We start from the raw sequence: 18,686 nt of genomic DNA, 5'->3' as shown, positions 1-18,686 counted from the left end.
ACTACATCTGAACACTAATGTTTCTTTACAACTTCATTTCCAACATTAAATAATGAATACCATGAAACACAAACATGAGTAAATGCTGTCATTCTGTACACAGCACATATTTTAGCTGCAATGGTAACGATGAGTGGTCCTCTCCATACAGGCGATCCGGAGCTTTGGACATGAGGGTCGTCGTCCCGTCCTGTTGTATTTCACAAACATCTGGTCACAATGCGGCCTTCAGGCTGCTCCTGGACTGAAGCGGGACACATGGCGGCAACACTTCCTCCTCTGAGGGTCTCTCACTGGGACCACCGGTCCTCGTCTTCAACTCCTCAACAAAGGGAGTCTGGTCCTCAAACGCCTCCTGGAGTACGAGCCTCATCAGTTCATCCACGTACTCTGAACATGAAAACATTATTTAAATGATAGTTTTCTTGTTTTGAATTAAATACGCTTCCTTCCTTATTTATAGTTGAACTTTGTCATTTGTACTTGTTAAAATCCCACCTTCATTGTATTATGTTAGTTATGAAACAGTTTAACACTTCCTGTATGCAGGCTCTGTTTGAACTGCTTTATATGCATTTAATCTTCTTTGACTCGGGGGTCACGACTGTAGACAGATGTTCCTGCAGATGTTACTTGCTCACGGTCCTCATTTTCATTATAATGCTCGACTGCAAGGCTCAACCTACAAGAATAGAATCGTCGTAACGCTTCTCTAATTCAGTCACTTTGTTATAAGAGGTCACAGAATCCATTATAAAGTGGATTTATTACCTGCTCAACACTCCATGAGAAGGAAAACTAATTAAAGTGAAACAACACAGAAACATGATGCCAGTGAACTGAGTGAGACACAGTCAGTTACAGTGATAGAAAGCAACAGTTACACACAGACTGCAGTAGTTCTAGTAGTAGTAGGAAGTAGCTGTAACTGCTGATGTGGACATAAATAATAAGAAGACACTGACAGCATTATAATCTATAATAGTCTGTAATAATAGATAGATAATGAGTTTCACACAAACGCAGTTCAAGTGCAAATATGACCTGTAAAACTAAAGACAAGTATCAGTGAAGCTCCACCTCTTCTTGTACACAGATATAAACTGAGGACAGCCTCAGAGCAGAGAGACGAGCTGAGAGACGGGCTGAGAGACGAGCTGAGAGACGAGCTGAGAGACGAGCTGAGAGACGGGCAGAGAGACGGGCTGAGAGACGAGCTGAGAGACGGGCTGAGAGACGAGCTGAGAGACAAGCTGAGAGACGGGCTGAGAGACGGGCTGAGAGACGAGCTGAGAGACGAGCTGAGAGACGAGCTGAGAGACGGGCTGAGAGACGGGCTGAGAGACGGGCTGAGAGACGAGCTGAGAGACGAGCTGAGAGACGGGCTGAGAGACGGGCTGAGAGACGAGCAGAGAGACGGGCAGAGAGACGGGCAGAGAGACGAGCAGAGAAACAGGCAGAGAGACGAGCAAAGAGACGGGCAGAGAGACAGACAGACACACGGGCAGAGAGACAGACAGAGAGACGGGCAGAGAGACGAGCGAAGAGACAGGCAGAGAGACGAGCAGAGAGACGGGCTGAGAGACGGGCAGAGAGACGGGCTGAGAGACGGGCTGAGAGACGAGCAGAGAGACCTGCAGAGAGACGAGCAGAGAGACGGGCTGAGAGATGGGCTGAGAGACGAGCTGAGAGACGGGCAGAGAGACGGGCTGAGAGACGGGCTGAGAGACGGGCAGTGAGACCTGCAGAGAGACGAGCAGAGAGACGGGCTGAGAGACGGGCTGAGAGACGGGCAGAGAGACGGGGGCTGAGAGACGGGCAGAGAGACGGGCAGAGAGACGGGCTGAGAGACGGGCTGAGAGACGGGCAGAGAGACGTCTACCTGGACGTCATGGATCACCTGTTGATGCTGCTACTGTTGCCATGGAGCTCAGGTAGGACTCTGATTTAGAGATGATGTGTTTTATTACAATATTACTGTTGTATCTTTAAATCAGAAAACACACACACACACACACACACACACACACACACTCAAACACACACACACACACACACACACACACACACACACACACACACACACACTCAAACACACACAAACACAAGAAAACAATAAAACTGCTTTACAATTTTATTGCAATTCCACAAACCAGTGAAGACAATGGAGTGAAGTCGTATTGTCACGTCCTTCAAGGTTATTTTGCAATGAAATAAAAAAAGTTTCAAAATAAATAAATTATTCCTAGTGAAAAATAATGAATTAAAGTCATTAATTATTGGCTGCATGAACTCTACCGGCCACCATGTTAAAAAAAACAGTTTCCTCTTAGTTTATAAAACGTGACGATGTGTCCTGAACTTTGTCAGATCGTACACATTCAAGTTAAAATACCACAAATCTTAATCAAATCGTGAGTTATTGATTTTATTTGTAGTAAATTAATATTTCTGCAATCAATGTATATTCAGTAATGGTCTCTGTGTGCAGTGTTTTATAGTGTTGGTGGTAGAGTCCTCCATAGATTCAGACTCATGGCTAACTGACAGGAAACGATGCAGCATGTGATCAGTGGGGCTGTTTGTGATCTGATATCAGCCTCACTGTTTCCTGAACCCTTTTACACCTTTTTTTTAGCTGCCTGATAATAATCAATGTAATATGTTGTTATTATCAGTAGTAGTTAGCAGCATCGTGTTCCAGCCTTTGGGGGGGAAACACTGGAGACCCCTCACGGATGCAGCAAGCATAAATCACTCTTAAGGTTGGAAAGGGAGGAAGTGTTTAGGAGAGGAGACAAGGACAGGTCTAAAGAGTCTAAGCACAGGTTCAGCCATGAGGTGAGGGATGCTAAACAACTGTACTCAGAGAAACTTCAACAGCAGGTCTCAGCTAATGACTGCTTCTGTCTGAAAGCTTCTCACACTGAAGGAAACTCAAGCAACACAAAGCTTGTTGTGGTTCTATGTGATGGTGGGTGTGTTGGAGATGTTTGGATGTGAGCTGCTGTCTTCTTACCTTTGGACATTTCTCTATATTTTAGACCCTTCTTTCAGGATGCTCTGCCTTCTGAGGGAACGGGCTACATATGAAATACAAATTTAATAAAAAAGAATGACAAATGTTCCTGTTTTTGTCGTATTGTCACAACAAATATTACCCTTTAATCTACTCTTCTGTGATTGGCTGAAACGTAAGGAGACGTCGAAAACACAGTCTTGTTTTTAAATGCAGGTTCAATTGTCTGAAAATAAATGTAACAACATCTAAATAAGTTTTTGATGAAAATTGCAAATACATTAAAAAATAAATAAATTTGTGGATTTCTTTTACTTAAAACAACAAATATGTGTCTATTTCTCCAGGACTCCAGGCTGAAGGAAATCACACATCAACAGGTAAAAAGAGAAAGAAAAGAGAAAGAAAGAACCAATGAAGCAGAACCAGCACTCAAGGTTTAGTTTGATATTTTATTAATTAAATTCATCTCTTTACTGACGACTCTCTTGTTTCTGTTCAGAACATGTCAGGTTGGTGGGAGGAGACAGTCGCTGTGCAGGAACACTGGAGGTGAAACATCAAGGAGACTGGAGACCAGTACTTGACTATTTCTGGAGGCTGAAGACAGCAGCTGTTGTCTGTAGAGATCTGGACTGTGGCTCTGTTGTTTCTACCAGACAGAGAGAGGAGTCCTCAAAGAGATCTGTATGGAGGATCGACTTTGACTGTGTTCGGTTTGAATCTCCTCTGAAGGATTGTGTAACATCATCAGATTCCTCTTCCTCCATCCTGGATCTCACCTGCTCAGGTAAGCCCATCAGTGACATCATCTATGACAGTATTGTATCCAGGTGGACACACACCTAGATGTCTGATGAGCTGCTGCCTCAGTAAATCAGGTGCTGAACGCACCAAGATATCTTTGTATATGAAACCTCCATGTCTGCTGCTTCAGGAGTCCTCTGGACCAACCAGCAACCAGCCTGAAAGAACTCCTCCTTCAGCGTCACAGTTTTCTTATTCACTGGTTTCCACCAGCAGCTTCTTTGGTTTCCACCATAACAGGCACCAATGACCTACTGGACACAACTTAGAGCAGCTCAGCTCAGCCGGGGGCTCGTCAGTGTCTCCACACCGTCCTTCAGGCTGGACACTCCTTCAGGAGAGAGTCCAGCCCCATCTCTTTTACATTTCAGGGATCATTTCATAAACAGACTCATATTCTGGGTCACAGATCTTTTGCTAAATCTTTAAATTCTCTCTGTGAAGAGCTAATATTGTGGAGTACCTGAGCAGAAGGAACAGAACAGAGAAATCTGCAGGTGATGATGTGTTATGGTTTGAAAACACATTGAAAGTGTTCAACAACGGATAACAGTTGTTTGAATATATTTAATGTCAATGTGATTTGCTGCAGTCTGTGGTGTTCTAAAGATGTGTTTTGTTGTTAATGATGAACTTATGTTAACTGTGTTTAGTCCAGTTTGAATCTCTGAATCATTGTTTCATGACATCTTGTTATTTAGTGTCTGGTGTCTCTTCTCTCTCTCTCTTTCATCTTCTATCATCTCTCCAGACTCTGTCAGGCTGGTGAATGGGACTAGTCTGTGCTCAGGCAGACTGGAGGTGAAGTCTAACCAGTCTAACCAGTCTAACCAGTGGTGGTCCTCAGTGTGTGAAGATGACTTTGACCAGCAGGATGCAGAGGTGGTCTGTAGGGAGCTTGGCTGTGGGGCTCCTTCAGTCCTCCAGGGGGCGCTCTATGAAGAAGTGGAGGCTCCAATGTGGACCAAAGAGTTCCAGTGTGGAGGCCATGAGTCTGCTCTCCTGGACTGTAGAAGCTCAGGCTCAGATAGAAACACCTGCTCACCTGGCAAAGCTGTTGGACTCACCTGCTCAGGTAGAAGAGGAGCTGCAGCTTTGATCTGGTTCATTTCTGTTCTACTGAAACTCACTTTGTTCTTTTACTGACGACTCTCTTGTTTCTGTTCAGAACATGTCAGGTTGGTGGGAGGAGACAGTCGCTGTGCAGGAACACTGGAGGTGAAACTTCAAGGAGAGTGGACACCAGTATATAGCTCTTACTGGAGCCTGAAGACAGCAGCTGTTGTCTGTAGAGATCTGGACTGTGGCTCTGCTGTTTCTGTAGGAGAGAAAAAATTGTTATTTTTCAAATCTGTGTGGAGGATCGACTCTCACTGTGTTCAGTCAGGATCTGCTCTGAGAGAGTGTTTAATATCACCAGATTCCTCTTCCTCCATCCTGGATCTCACCTGCTCAGGTAAGCCCATCAGTGACATCATCTATGACAGTTATGTATCCAGGTGGACACACACCTGGATGTCTGATGAGCTGCTGCCTCAGTAAATCAGGTGCTGAATGCACCAAGATATCTTTATATATGAAACCTCCATGTCTGCTGCTTCAGGAGTCCTCTGGGCCAAACAGCAACCAGCCTGAAATGACTCCTCCTTCAGCTTCACAGTTTTCTTATTCACTGGTTTCCACCAGCAGCTTCTTTGGTTTCCACCATAACAGGCACCAATGACCTACTGGACACAACTTTGAGCAGCTCAGCTCAGCCGGGGGCTCGTCAGTATCTCCACACCGTCCTTCAGTCTGGACACTCCTTCAGGAGAGAGTCCAGCCCCATCTCTTTTACATTTCAGGGATCATTTCATAAACAGACTCATATTCTGGGTCACAGATCTTTTGCTAAATCTTTAAATTCTCTCTGTGAAGAGCTAATATTGTGGAGTACCTGAGCAGAAGGAACAGAACAGAGAAATCTGCAGATGATGATGTGTTATGATTTGAAAACACATTGAAAGTGTTCAACAACGGATAACAGTTGTTTGAATATATTTAATGTCAATGTGATTTGCTGCAGTCTGTGGTGTTCTAAAGATGTGTTTTGTTGTTAATGATGAACTTATGTTAACTGTGTTTAGTCCAGTTTGAATCTCTGAGTCATTGTTTCATGACATCTTGTTATTTAGTGTCTGGTGTCTCTTCTCTCTCTCTCTTTCATCTTCTATCATCTCTCCAGACTCTGTCAGGCTGGTGAATGGGACTAGTCTGTGCTCAGGCAGACTGGAGGTGAAGTCTAACCAGTCTAACCAGTCTAACCAGTGGTGGTCCTCAGTGTGTGAAGATGACTTTGACCAGCAGGATGCAGAGGTGGTCTGTAGGGAACTTGGCTGTGGGGCTCCTTCAGTCCTCCAGGGGGCGCTCTATGGAGAAGTGGAGGCTCCAATGTGGACCAAAGAGTTCCAGTGTGGAGGCCATGAGTCTGCTCTCCTGGACTGTAGAAGCTCAGGCTCAGATAGAAACACCTGCTCACCTGGCAAAGCTGTTGGACTCACCTGCTCAGGTAGAAGAGGAACAGCAGCTTTGATCTGGTTCATTTCTGTTCTACTGAAACTCACTTTGTTCTTTTACTGACGACTCTCTTGTTTCTGTTCAGAACCTGTCAGGTTGATGGGAGGAGACAGTCGCTGTGCAGGAACACTGAAGGTGAAACATCAAGGAAAGTGGAGACCAGTAGATTACTATGACTGGACCCTGAAGACAGCAGCTGTTGTCTGTAGACAGCTGGACTGTGGCTCTGCTGTTTCTGTAGGAGAGAAAAAATGGTTCTTCTTAAAATCTGTGTGGAGGATCAACTCTGACTGTGTTCAGTTAGGATCTGCTCTGAGAGAGTGTTTAACATCAGATTCCTCTTCCTTCATCGTGGATCTCACCTGCTCAGGTAAGCCCATCAGTGACATCATCTATGACAGTAATGTATCCAGGTGGACACACACCTGCAGCAGACTTGTCTGATGAGCTGCTGCCTCAGTAAATCAGGTGCTGAATGCACCAAGATATCTTTGTATATGAAACCTCCATGTCTGCTGCTTCAGGAGTCCTCTGGGCCAAACACCAACCAGCCTGAAAGGACTCCTCCTTCAGCTTCACAGTTTTCTTATTCACTGGTTTCCACCAGCAGCTTCTTTGGTTTCCACCATAACAGGCACCAATGACCTACTGGACACAACTTAGAGCAGCTCAGCTCAGCCGGGGGCTCGTCAGTGTCTCCACACCGTCCTTCAGTCTGGACACTCCTTCAGGAGAGAGTCCAGCCCCATCTCTTTTACATTTCAGGGATCATTTCATAAACAGACTCATATTCTGGGTCACAGATCTTTTGCTAAATCTTTAAATTTTCTCTGTGAAGAGCTAATATTGTGGAGTACCTGAGCAGAAGGAACAGAACAGAGAAATCTGCAGATGATGATGTGTTATGGTTTGAAAACACATTCAAAGTGTTCAACAACGGATAACAGTTGTTTGAATATATTTAATGTCAATGTGATTTGCTGCAGTCTGTGGTGTTCTAAAGATGTGTTTTGTTGTTAATGATGAACTTATGTTAACTGTGTTTAGTCCAGTTTGAATCTCTGAATCATTGTTTCATGACATCTTGTTATTTAGTGTCTGGTGTCTCTTCTCTCTCTCTCTTTCATCTTCTATCATCTCTCCAGACTCTGTCAGGCTGGTGAATGGGACTAGTCTGTGCTCAGGCAGACTGGAGGTGAAGTCTAACCAGTCTAACCAGTCTAACCAGTGGTGGTCCTCAGTGTGTGAAGATGACTTTCACCAGCAGGATGCAGAGGTGGTCTGTAGGGAGCTTGGCTGTGGGGCTCCTTCAGTCCTCCAGGGGGCGCTCTATGGAGAAGTGGAGGCTCCAATGTGGACCAAAGAGTTCCAGTGTGGAGGCAATGAGTCTGCTCTCCTGGACTGTAGAAGCTCAGGCTCAGATAGAAACACCTGCTCACCTGGCAAAGCTGTTGGACTCACCTGCTCAGGTAGAAGAGGAGCTGCAGCTTTGATCTGGTTCATTTCTGTTCTACTGAAACTCACTTTGTTCTTTTACTGACAACTCTCTTGTTTCTGTTCAGAACATGTCAGGTTGATGGGAGGAGACAGTCGCTGTGCAGGAACACTGGAGATGAAACATCAAGGAGAATGGAGATCAGTAGATTACTATGACTGGACCCTGAAGACAGCAGCTGTTGTCTGTAGACAGCTGGACTGTGGCTCTGCTGTTTCTGTAGGAGAGAAAAAGGGGTTCTTCTTAAAATCTATGTTGAGGATCAACTCTCGCTGTGTTCACTCTGGATCTGCTCTGAGAGAGTGTTTAACATCAGATTCCTCTTCCTCCATCCTGAATCTCACCTGCTCAGGTAAGCCCATCAGTGACATCATCTATGACATCATCTCACATGAACTTTCATCATCTCTCTGTGTTTACAGACCTGCTGCTTCAGCCATTCATCTCCGTGTCCTCCTCAATGTACGGGGTCTCCGGGGCCCAGCAGCAGGGGGCTCGGGCGCTCAGGCGCTCCAACTTCACCATCCTCTGCTCCATCCAGCCACAGTACCCAGGAGGCTCCTTCCAGCTCACCTTCACCTCCTCCAACTCAGCACACAACTACACCAAGCCAGCTGTCAATCACTCTGCCCACTTCCTGTTTCCTGCTGCAAAGCCCGCCCACCAAGGAAGCTACCGCTGTGTTTATCACCTCGATGTTTTTAATCATACCTTCTCCTCTGAGAGCCGTCTGCTCTCCATCACTGTCTTGGGTAAGCTGACTGTTTACATGCAGGTTAGAAGATGATTGGTCCAAACTGACTGAAGATGATCAGCTGACCACAGAGTCCATGCATGTTGTTGTTTGTGGAATGACTCTGTGACTCCTGTCATTGTGTTACACATGTCATATAGTAACCAAACCTAAACACAGTCTATAAAAGACAACAGCTAACAATCTACTGTAGGACAGAGCAGGTTTGATTACCAGGATAACTCTGGTTCTCTGAGAACTGAAGCAGCTTCTGACGTGACCAATCACAAAGCTCCACTGCCACCACATCACTCATAACACCCCTTAACCCCCAACTCGCCATTTTCATGTGTAGTTACTCCACCAATCAGAAGCAAGAAGGGCGGTGTGCTCCGACACCTCACTCAGAGAACCAGGGTGATCCTGGAGACCAAACGCTGAGACAGTCGTTAACGTGTTAATGAGTGTCAGTGATTGTAGGTTTCAGGGTCAATGGAGCTGTTGGACTCATGATGTCGTGTGATGTGATGACTGTCCATGTGTTTCTTCAGATCCTTTACCTCTGATCATCAAATCCATCGTCCTGCTGCTGACTCTGCTGATGGTGGACGTTGCCCTTTACTTCTACTGTAAGGTACTGACACACGTCTGTTGTTTAGACCAGCGACTGAAATGAAGCTCTCGCTCTGTGTTCAGTGAACTGAAGACAGGACTGTGCTGTCATGTCTCTCCAGGCCAACAGGGGGCAGATGCCGTGCAGACAGAAGAACACTGAGCTGGATTATTATAACTGTTCCTGCAGCTGAAGAAGAAGGAGCTCAGGGAGCAGAGTAGCTCCTCCAAGGAGCTCCTCTCACATCCAGATGATTTCTACCACACAACCACCATCAGCTCCCTTTGATAGCATGTTCCCTTGAAACAAGAAGGCTGAATATGATATCTCATTATTACAGCCTGTCTTTCTTCCTCTCAACAATGTGTTGGTCTCTCCATACCTTCTGACTTCCTGTCTGTGGCTCTCAGCTCCAAGCCCATTGGTTCCTGCTGAAGACGTGAATCTTTAAAAACACCTCACAGATAGAAAGTTTCATTTAAAACTAGACTTGAGAGCAGGTTTACCAGAGTCCAAGCAGAAACCAAAGACTATCAGGATCAATGTTAATGTGATGATATATTAGAATAAACATGAACCATTGACTTCTATCTTCTACATTCTGTAGAACGATTCTCAATGTTGACAATCTGTTGCTGTTTGTCCTTTAAAACATAGAATGAGCTTCATGACTTCACTTTAGCCTCCCTTGTGGTTCACATGACTCTGTTATTGTAGTGAGCAACATTTTGGCAGCAGGACAACATTTATCTAAATCATAATAATATAAATATGAACAACGTCCTGCTGTGATCAGCCCCTAAAAACTCAATTTGTGATTCAGAAATCTTTACTATTTTGCTCATAGTTGTACTTAATGATTGTAGTTAATTTTGTAATTAAGGATTTTGCTTATTTTATATAATCAAGTATTTTGCTCACTTCATAAGAATATTGTAATTGTTGATTTTGCTTGTTTTTTATAATTAAGGATTTTGGAAATTTCATAAGAATGCTATAATTAAGAATTGTTGCTTGAATCATAATCATTTTGCCTAATTTTGTAATTCAGAAAATTACTTATTTCATTAGAATGTTGTTTATTGTTGTTCTTCATTCATGTTGCTATCGATGAATTTATCATTTTTGATATAGTTAAGGATTTTGCTTATTTCATAGGAACATTGTCAGTATGGATTTAGCTTGTTTTTCATAATTAAGGATTAATCTATTTCATAAGAATTCAACACATTTTTGTACTTCCTAAAATGACTTAATTTTGTAATGAAGGAATTCAAAAAATGTAATAAAGGATTTTGCTTAAATCATGAGCGTTTCGCTGGATTTTGTAATTAATAAAATTACCTTTTTTATTAAGATTTTTCTTATTTTGTACTTCATGAATTTACAATATGTAATTAAGGATTTAGCATATTTCGTAAGAATTTAGCATAATTCTGTAAATAAGATTTTTTACTTATTTCATAAGAACTTTACTTATTTTTGTTTTTCTTTCTTCACTGAAATGACGGCAATCTACCAGATATGATTGTTTATTCATTAAATATACTTTAATATACAAAACTAATTAGCCTGCTCTCGCTCGCTCTCTATCATGTCATCATATGTGTTGATTACTTTTTGTATCAACAACCTGAATCTGTAGTAAAGTAAAATATAAAATATAAATAAAATAAAATATTCTAGTAAAAACTAGAATAGTATTTTCCTCTGAGTTGCAGTGGAGCAGAAGTAGAAAGTACCAGAAAATTTCGAAGTACAAATACCTCCAAATTGTACTTAAGTACAAAACTTAAACAATTAAATGCACCCATTTGTTTTCCACCACTGCTTATATCATAAAATAAAGTGATATATTATTGGTCAAATTACTGGAAAATCTGTGAGAACTCCATTTCTCTCTGGTCGACGGTTTATTGCGTCATCAGTACCCGACGTCTTCGCCTGCCCTCGTGATGCCTTCACTGACCGTCGCGAAGTAAAACTATCTTATACAAGTACGGTATTCTTTTCTTATAGACACACGTGCGCACTCTCTCTCTCTCTCTCTCTCTCTCTCTCTCTCTCTCTCTCTCTCTCTCTCTCTCTCTCTCTCTCTCTCTCTCACACACACACACACACACACACTTCAAATTTGACAATTTAACAATGTATATTACTTGTATTGGTGTGACTGATAAAACAATCCTCAATTTCTTTTCAGTATCCCATAAAACTGATTCTGAACCTGAACGCACCAACCGGATATGCGTGACTCACGTCCGGCGGAAGTAAACAAGCCTCAGCTGACGTGGAGCTGCGGACCGTCACCGACCAGCTCGAGAAACTGGATCAACTGGAACTGAGTCGACTGGTTTTCAGAGGAACATTTGTCGCTGTATATTGTTTTTGTATTTCTTTAATATTTACCTCCCTTCGTTGAGAGACAAACAAACAAACCCCAGAGCAAAATGGCGGCTGCAGCGGACGAGGCCAGCAGACCGTTCGCTGGGCTGTCGGACGTCTCCATCTCGGAGGACATCCCGGTGGAGGGGGACATCTCCGTGCCCGTCGGCCCTTCCGCCAGGCGGCGGAACGACGACGAGTTCTCCACGCTGGACGAGCCCGTGCGGGAGACCATCCTGCGGGACCTGCGTGCGGTGGGCAAGAAGTTCATCCACGTGCTGTACCCGAAGAGGAGCACCGCTCTGCTGCGGGACTGGGACCTGTGGGGCCCGCTGCTGCTCTGCGTGACGCTGGCTCTGCTGCTGCAGGGCGGCGCGGCCGACAGCGACTACCAGGGAGGACCGCAGTTCGCCGAGGTATTTATTATAATAATAATAATAATAATAATAATACATTTATGTAGCACCTTTAAGAACTACCACGGAGGACCGCAGTTCGCTGAGGTATTTATTAGACTTTAATGGTACTATTTATTTATCAGTGGTGAGAGACACAATAATCCTCTATTAGTCCCGCAGCGGGGACGTTTACAGGATTACAGCAGCATAGTGGAATATATATATATATATATATATATATATATATATATATATATATATATATATAATAAATAGAGGATTATTGTGTCTCTCAAATTGCACAGAATACAAAGCAATTAAGTGCAAGTAGTACTTGAGTATTTTATGCTACTATTATACTTCTACTCCACCGACTTACATCTCAGAGGTAATATTATAGGATACTTTTGACTTCTAACAGTACTTTAACTTCAGTAGAGGATGTGAGTTCTTCTGAATGTGTTTCTGTTTCTGTTCTAGTCCACATGATGGCGCTGACAGACTCAGTGTGAACTACGTTGTGTTTGATCCTCTGTTGGGCCAGACTGGGTCAAATGAACACATTCACTGTCAGCGTTTGTTTTCTTTGTAACGTAATGCATTCATCAGGAAGTAACACCACTCATATCATCTAAAGTGTTTCCTGTTGAGGGTTATTGCCTCTGATAATTATGAATCTGTCTCTTTGGTCTTTAAAATATCAGAACATAGAGAAACATAAAACAGTTTCTAAAGTTTAAGATGACATCTTCAACTTGTTTTTGTTCGACCAACAGTCCAAAGGTTCATATTTGTTGTTGCGTGAGATCAAGAAGAGAAGAAGAACCCTCGAGAGGTTTAGCACTTCCTCTTCAATAACAATGAAGTGATTATCTAAACGATCGCACGTCTTTCTTATATAATGCATTAAATCTCTCTGAATCCTCACCAACATGTTGAAATCCATTGGTTTTTTTCCCGCGCAGGTCTTCGTCATCGTCTGGTTCGGCTCCATCATCATCACCCTCAACTCCAAGCTGCTGGGCGGCACCATCTCCTTCTTCCAGAGCCTGTGCGTGTTGGGCTACTGCATCATGCCTCTGACGGCGGCCATGGCCGTGTGCCGGATCGTCCTGGTCGCCGGCTCTGGGACGGTCAGCTTCGCCGTGCGGCTGGCGGTGGTGACGGCGTCCTTCGGCTGGTCCACCTTCGCCTCCACGGCCTTCCTCGCCGACAGCCAGCCGGCCAACCGCAAGGCGCTGGTGGTGTACCCGGTGTTCCTCTTCTACTTCGTGATCGGGTGGATGGTCCTGACGTTCTCGCCGTCGCAGTAAGAGGAGAAACGAAAAAAGGACGTGTTTGTTCAACGGACAACGGATGAGGGAAGGAACTCGGACAAACACCGTTTTCTGCCTTGGAACGAATGACTGCTGAAGTGACTGTGAGTGTTCGTGGGCCTCTGGTGAAGCATTCAGACTCGTGGGACTCAAACGTCCGGTGGACGCCGTGCTGCAGATGGAGAGTTAAGAAGCTGATCTGTCAAGCTGAAGCCCACAGGCCCGTAGATAGAAATGCTCGATGAATGTTTGAACTAACAGGGCTTCACATATTACTACTTTCCTCCTGGTCTCTCTGGGTATGTTGGAAACCTCGTCGTGTCTTCATGACACTCTTTAATAAAACATCCTCCGCTTTCATTCTCACACGACATCCTTCATGTTTAGTCGTTTAGCACATCTCTGGCCAAATCTAGTTCTTCTTCTTGTCCTGTTCCAGCATCTTTCTTTTAGTGCTTCAGTTTTTTAGTAGACGGATGACCGGTGTTGACGGTAGTTATCCAGCTGGGAATATTTAGGTTCATGGCTCTGTTCCTTGAGGCCCTCGGCCTCCAGAGCCCTCTACAGCCAGTTAGCTTAGCTTAGCATAAAGACTGTAAACGGGGGGGAAACAGCTAGCCTGGCTCTGTTCACATGTAACAAAATCCACGTACCAACGCCTCTGAATCTCTAAATGAGGACCACCTTTTGTTTGTTTGAGGACGGACGTGTTGAAACAGTATCTCTTCTTTCTATTTCATGGCTTAGGGTTAATCACCAGAAGGTGTGGACACACAGAGCGCTCTTCTCATCACACTCTCAGCAAGAAAGAGAATAAATGTAATTTCAAAAATGTCACAAACTCTTTCTTCAAGGACTGGATAAAGTCTGAAGTGTGTGTGTGTGTGTGTGTGTGTGTGTGTGTGTGTGTGTGTGTGTGTGTGTGTGTGTGTGTCTGCCTGCACAGGTTGATGTTTGTCGGTGGGTAAAGTATTTTGCACACACGAGCAGAAGGTGGAATGTGTGATGCAGAGACAATCGTTTGGATTTCAGAGGTGAAAGCAAAGTGACTGAGCCTGATCGTCAGGTTCTTTGCTCTGACGCAGGCAGAAAGACGTCAGACTTTCCTGTTAGAGGAGATTCAGGAGAGAGTTCTGAGATTTTAAAACGGACTGAATGGGTTTGTGTGTCTTTTTCTGGAAGATCAACATCTCAACAGGTTTTAGCTTAAAGTCAATCAGAGTTAAAGAGCGAGCGCTTCTTAGCGGAACCACTGCACCCACGTTAAAGAATCCTACAGAGAAGAAATGATTTCTGGATCGACAAGAAGAAGAAGAAGAAGAAGAAGTAAAACCACGTGTCTGTTGGTTTGGAGGGAGGATGACTCCATATTTACCTTCTGGTCACATTCTATATTCCTGCAGACTTTAATGCTTCCTGCAGAGTTCTGAAAGAAAAGTGACACTTGATTATAGAGAATAGAGCGACGATACGATGGCTGGCTTTGTAAATTCTTCTCCTTTCCTCATCAGCTGTTCTTTGTGTTCTCTAAGCCACTGGGCTTTCTTTGATTTCTGTTCATTTATACGTAGGCGGTTGCGTCATCAAATGAGAAAGATTAAAATGTATTTCACCAGCTGTGATTGTATGCACATATTGTTCTGTTCACTGTTTTAACATCTTAATCATGTTGTGCTCAGCCCACAAAAACATTAAATACAATTATTAACATTAACGTTCCATTTTTCCTCCATTTCTGTTAATGTAAGCTTTGGTTCTTCACTCCAGTGAGACGATTGTTCTGGAGAATAAACCCTTTAAGATGTAAAAATATATGGAATATAAAATGAATACAACAAAGACTGAATATTATCAAAAATGCTAAATTAACCCAACAGTAAATTATGGATTATTTCCCATTGAATGAATGCATTACTAAATTAAATGACATGTCCTATTAAATTAACTTATTGAATCAAATCATTACAATTATTATTAAATTAAATCTCCTATTAAACTAATTAATTACATTAAATAATTACATTTTCTATCAAACCAACTTTTTAAATGAAAGCGAAATGTATTTTATTTTTTAAAATGTATTTAAAGTAAATTTTATTTAGAAGACTCACAGTGATATCAATCAATCGATCACAATTACACAATATTCTGTTTGAAATTTTCCCGGGTATATTATACATAAATATATAATAATATATAATATAATATTTAAAATATACTACATATAGATACTTTCTCGAGCCTTTTATTGATACAGTATACATCACAAATGTGTCATACTTTTCTAAATGAAGGGAAATGTTTTTTCTTTTTTACATTTGATGTTTTTGAATAACAATCGACGTCATCACAGAGCGACGGCTTCTGAACGGGCGCGTTTGTAAACAGCCAGCGATTGCAGCTCTAATATCCGTTTTAACGCTATAAATAAACGGGTTGTTGACATTTTAAAAGCACACGTTAGCGGAAGTGTTCCAGCAGCTTTCCGTCTTAATCTCGGACTTATCGCCAGAAACATCCATCCATGGTCTCAACGCGCAGCTCTTATTTTACCCGCTTTCCGCTCACTTGAAGCGGCCTCGTAGGTAGGAAACGATGGAGGGGCTGCCTCCGCTTCCACCCGAAGTTTGGGTCTACGTGTTCGGCTACCTGTGCACGGAGGAGAAGCACACGGTCCGCGCGTGCTCCAGGCACCTGAAGAGGCTGGTGGACCACCCGGCCCTGTGGAGGGACTACACGGTGGTGCTGTCCGACCTGCGCCGCTACACCTACGGCTTCTGGGACACCCTGAACTACCGCAGGCTCACCCGCGTGGCGGTGCGACACCTGCGGCGCAAAGAGTGGCGGCGGCTCGTCAAGTTCCTGCCGTCGCTCACCGCCGTGGTGTTCGTGGACGGCGGTCGGATCTACAAGGAGAAATACCTGGACAACCTGTCCCGGTTCCCGGAGTTAAAGGACCTCGGTGTGCGCAACGCCACCTGGGACGAGCCGATGCTCGGGTGGAGCTTGACCGCGCAGCTGCACGAGCGGCTCACTCACCTGAGCGCGTGCAACGTGCGGCTGCCGTGCACGGTGGACTTCATCGACGCCGTGTCGCACCTGGTCAACCTGCGGTACCTGCTGTTCCACCAGCAGGGGGAGGGCTACGGGCTGGACACCGTGAGGCCGGTGCCCTGCAGCGTCTTCCACAACCTGCTGCTGAGCCTGAAGAAGCTCAAGCACCTGTCCTGGGGCATGAGGGGGGAGCCGCCGGAGCCGCTGCCCGACGACTACCTCAGTCCGCCGGACCCGGAGCATCCAGGTGAGCCGGTAACCTGATCACTTGAACACCTGGTGCCTCTTTACCTGGAGTGGTGCCTCTTCGTTACTGCATACTTTGTCCCATTTACTACACAAACCCTCTTCCTCCTCCTCCTCCTCCTCCTCTTCCTCCTCCTCCTCCTCCTCCTCCTCCTCCTCCTCCTGTAGGAGCAGCCCGGTACGGCGGCCCGGCGCTGACCAGCCTGGAGCTGGTTGATTACCCAGAAACCATCCTGCCCGAGAACGCTCTGAGGAGCCTGACCTCGCTGAGGTCGCTGACGGTCCGCTACAGGTACATCAGAGAGGGCATCGAGTGCCGCCTCACGTCCTGGCTGAGTCCGCTCCAACAGCTGGAGACCCTCACCATCATCGGTGAGCCTCGAAGCTCCTCCTTCGCTCCTGCAGACGTTGTGTATGTTCCTTATTCAAACATTTATACCATTTGTGCTTTGTCCTCCCAGGCGGTAACTCTCTCGCCGTCTACACGACCACCATCCCGTCCAGTGTGACCAGGCTGACGCTGCGCGTGGCCATCACCCTGAAGGACATGGACTCCATCGCACCGAAGGTCCCGGCGCTGGAGCACCTGGACATCGAGCAGAACCGCTCCAGCGGCAGCCTCTGCAGACGGATCCCCATGCTGTTCCCTCAGCTCAGGACGCTCAGGATACGGTGAGCCAGACGGGAAACCAGCTCAGGTTCTTAGACCAGAACCACTATAACCAGTCACGATTATTCCTGCAGTTGCTTTACTACTTTTTATTTTATTTTATTTATTTTATTTATTTTATTTATTTTATTTATTTTATTTCAAATTTTTAGTTTGTTCTTTTTTTGTTGGGCTTTCTGTTGTTTTTATTGCCTTGCTTCGTCTGTCATAAAGGTGCTGTATAAATAAAGTTATTATAACCCCCCCCCCCCCTTCTCTCAGGTTTTTCCGCAGAGAGCCGGAGAAGGACCTGCTGAGCCTCCACCGGCTGCGTCACCTGGTGCAGCTGGAGCTGCTGGTGGAGCGCTCCTTCATCCTGAGGGACTACCTCAACGGGCACCCGTGGCCCAGCCCCTGCGTCCAGGAGCTCATCAACCAGCTCCGAGAGCTGTCGGAGAACCGGATCACCGTCATCACCACGATGCGCCAGAGGAACCCGCTGCGAGAGTGCGACTGTGTGTGGGAGGGCGACTGACGAGGGGGAGGGGGGGGGGGGGGGTAGATTTGTATTCCTCCTGAAGAAGAAGAGGAAGAGATCACTGGTCACCAGAGCCGGACAGAGGAGGTAGAAATAAAAGGTATTAAGAGAAACACAAGTACTGAAAGTCTTCAGACTTTAAAATCATGGATCATATTCACGCTGATAGGTCCTTTAAATGAACCGCCCACACATTTATAGTTTAATGAATGAAAAATGCGGTTTTCAGGCACTTGTTTATTTTATTTATTTCTCTCCACATAAGTAGCCGAGAGAGACTTTTCGGCACTCAGCTAGTTTCTCCACAAATGGAGCCGAACTTGAGCTTTTTATTCTTTTTTTTTTATTTTGAATGTGTCGTTCTAATGTTACAGTCTGACTGAAGCTGCAAACACAAGGAAGACATCAGCAGCAGCTTCAGTGCAGCAGCTGGAGGACCTGGAGCAGTGCTTGTTTAGTTGATGGTCATGCTTTTCTTTCTATTATTCAGATGTCGGTTATTATTCAGTTAGAGGCCTGGAGGACGGGGACGTTGGGTGACTGTACGCTGAATTAAACAAAATGAAACATGTGAAAACCTTTTGTTTACAGTTGCAATGATTTTCAATTAAAAGAGAACAATCTAACATTTGGTTTGGTTTCTCTTTTTGACTCAAATTCATCATCAAGTAGAACGTGGAACGTCTGCGTTCTACGTTCCACACTTTAAGAGCGTTGAACTTTGAAACATTTGTACGATATTTCAGTAAACAAACATAAATGAGATATTTTTAAGTCTTTATTGTCTGAGGATTACTTTCAGATACTAGCTCATTATTTTTTTAAATAGTTTTATAATTAAAATGTCAGTTTTGGTCAGAATTAAATATTAAGTTTG

General features: G+C 44.5%; 3 protein-coding genes and 1 long non-coding RNA gene across 4 annotated transcripts; all 4 read left to right on the top strand.

Annotated features, from left to right (window-relative positions):
* Positions 1 to 6,265: 6,265 nt before the first annotated feature.
* LOC137877574 (uncharacterized) lies at positions 6,266 to 7,589 on the top strand. Its single transcript, XR_011103557.1, has 3 exons — positions 6,266 to 6,374; positions 6,468 to 6,752; positions 7,528 to 7,589. It is a non-coding gene; the product is annotated as an uncharacterized lncRNA (long non-coding RNA).
* A 103-nt stretch (positions 7,590 to 7,692) lies between these two features.
* LOC137877821 (scavenger receptor cysteine-rich type 1 protein M130-like) lies at positions 7,693 to 10,176 on the top strand. The gene is made up of 5 exons (XM_068717972.1): positions 7,693 to 7,851; positions 7,945 to 8,229; positions 8,300 to 8,629; positions 9,162 to 9,244; positions 9,345 to 10,176. Exons 1-5 carry the CDS (start codon positions 7,734 to 7,736, stop codon positions 9,414 to 9,416), a joined length of 888 nt encoding a protein of 295 aa, XP_068574073.1. The 5' UTR covers positions 7,693 to 7,733; the 3' UTR covers positions 9,417 to 10,176.
* Positions 10,177 to 11,493: 1,317 nt separating this feature from the next.
* yipf6 (Yip1 domain family, member 6) lies at positions 11,494 to 15,036 on the top strand. The gene is made up of 2 exons (XM_068718046.1): positions 11,494 to 12,024; positions 12,972 to 15,036. The coding sequence occupies exons 1-2, from the start codon at positions 11,674 to 11,676 to the stop codon at positions 13,317 to 13,319; spliced, it is 699 nt and encodes a 232-aa protein (XP_068574147.1). The 5' UTR covers positions 11,494 to 11,673; the 3' UTR covers positions 13,320 to 15,036.
* A 650-nt stretch (positions 15,037 to 15,686) lies between these two features.
* Positions 15,687 to 17,806, top strand: LOC137877932 (uncharacterized). The gene is made up of 4 exons (XM_068718121.1): positions 15,687 to 16,623; positions 16,791 to 16,994; positions 17,084 to 17,294; positions 17,554 to 17,806. Exons 1-4 carry the CDS (start codon positions 15,918 to 15,920, stop codon positions 17,804 to 17,806), a joined length of 1,374 nt encoding a protein of 457 aa, XP_068574222.1. The 5' UTR covers positions 15,687 to 15,917.
* The last annotated feature ends 880 nt before the right edge of the window (positions 17,807 to 18,686 follow it).

This window comes from Cebidichthys violaceus, unplaced genomic scaffold, assembly GCF_023349555.1.
Source record: "Cebidichthys violaceus isolate CVI_PGR_0920_01 unplaced genomic scaffold, fCebVio1.0.p SCAF_22, whole genome shotgun sequence".
In the NCBI taxonomy this organism is placed as follows: Eukaryota; Metazoa; Chordata; class Actinopteri; order Perciformes; family Stichaeidae; genus Cebidichthys; species Cebidichthys violaceus.
The sequence above is the reverse complement of the archived record's forward strand: the minus strand, read 5'-3'. Positions and strand labels throughout refer to the sequence as shown.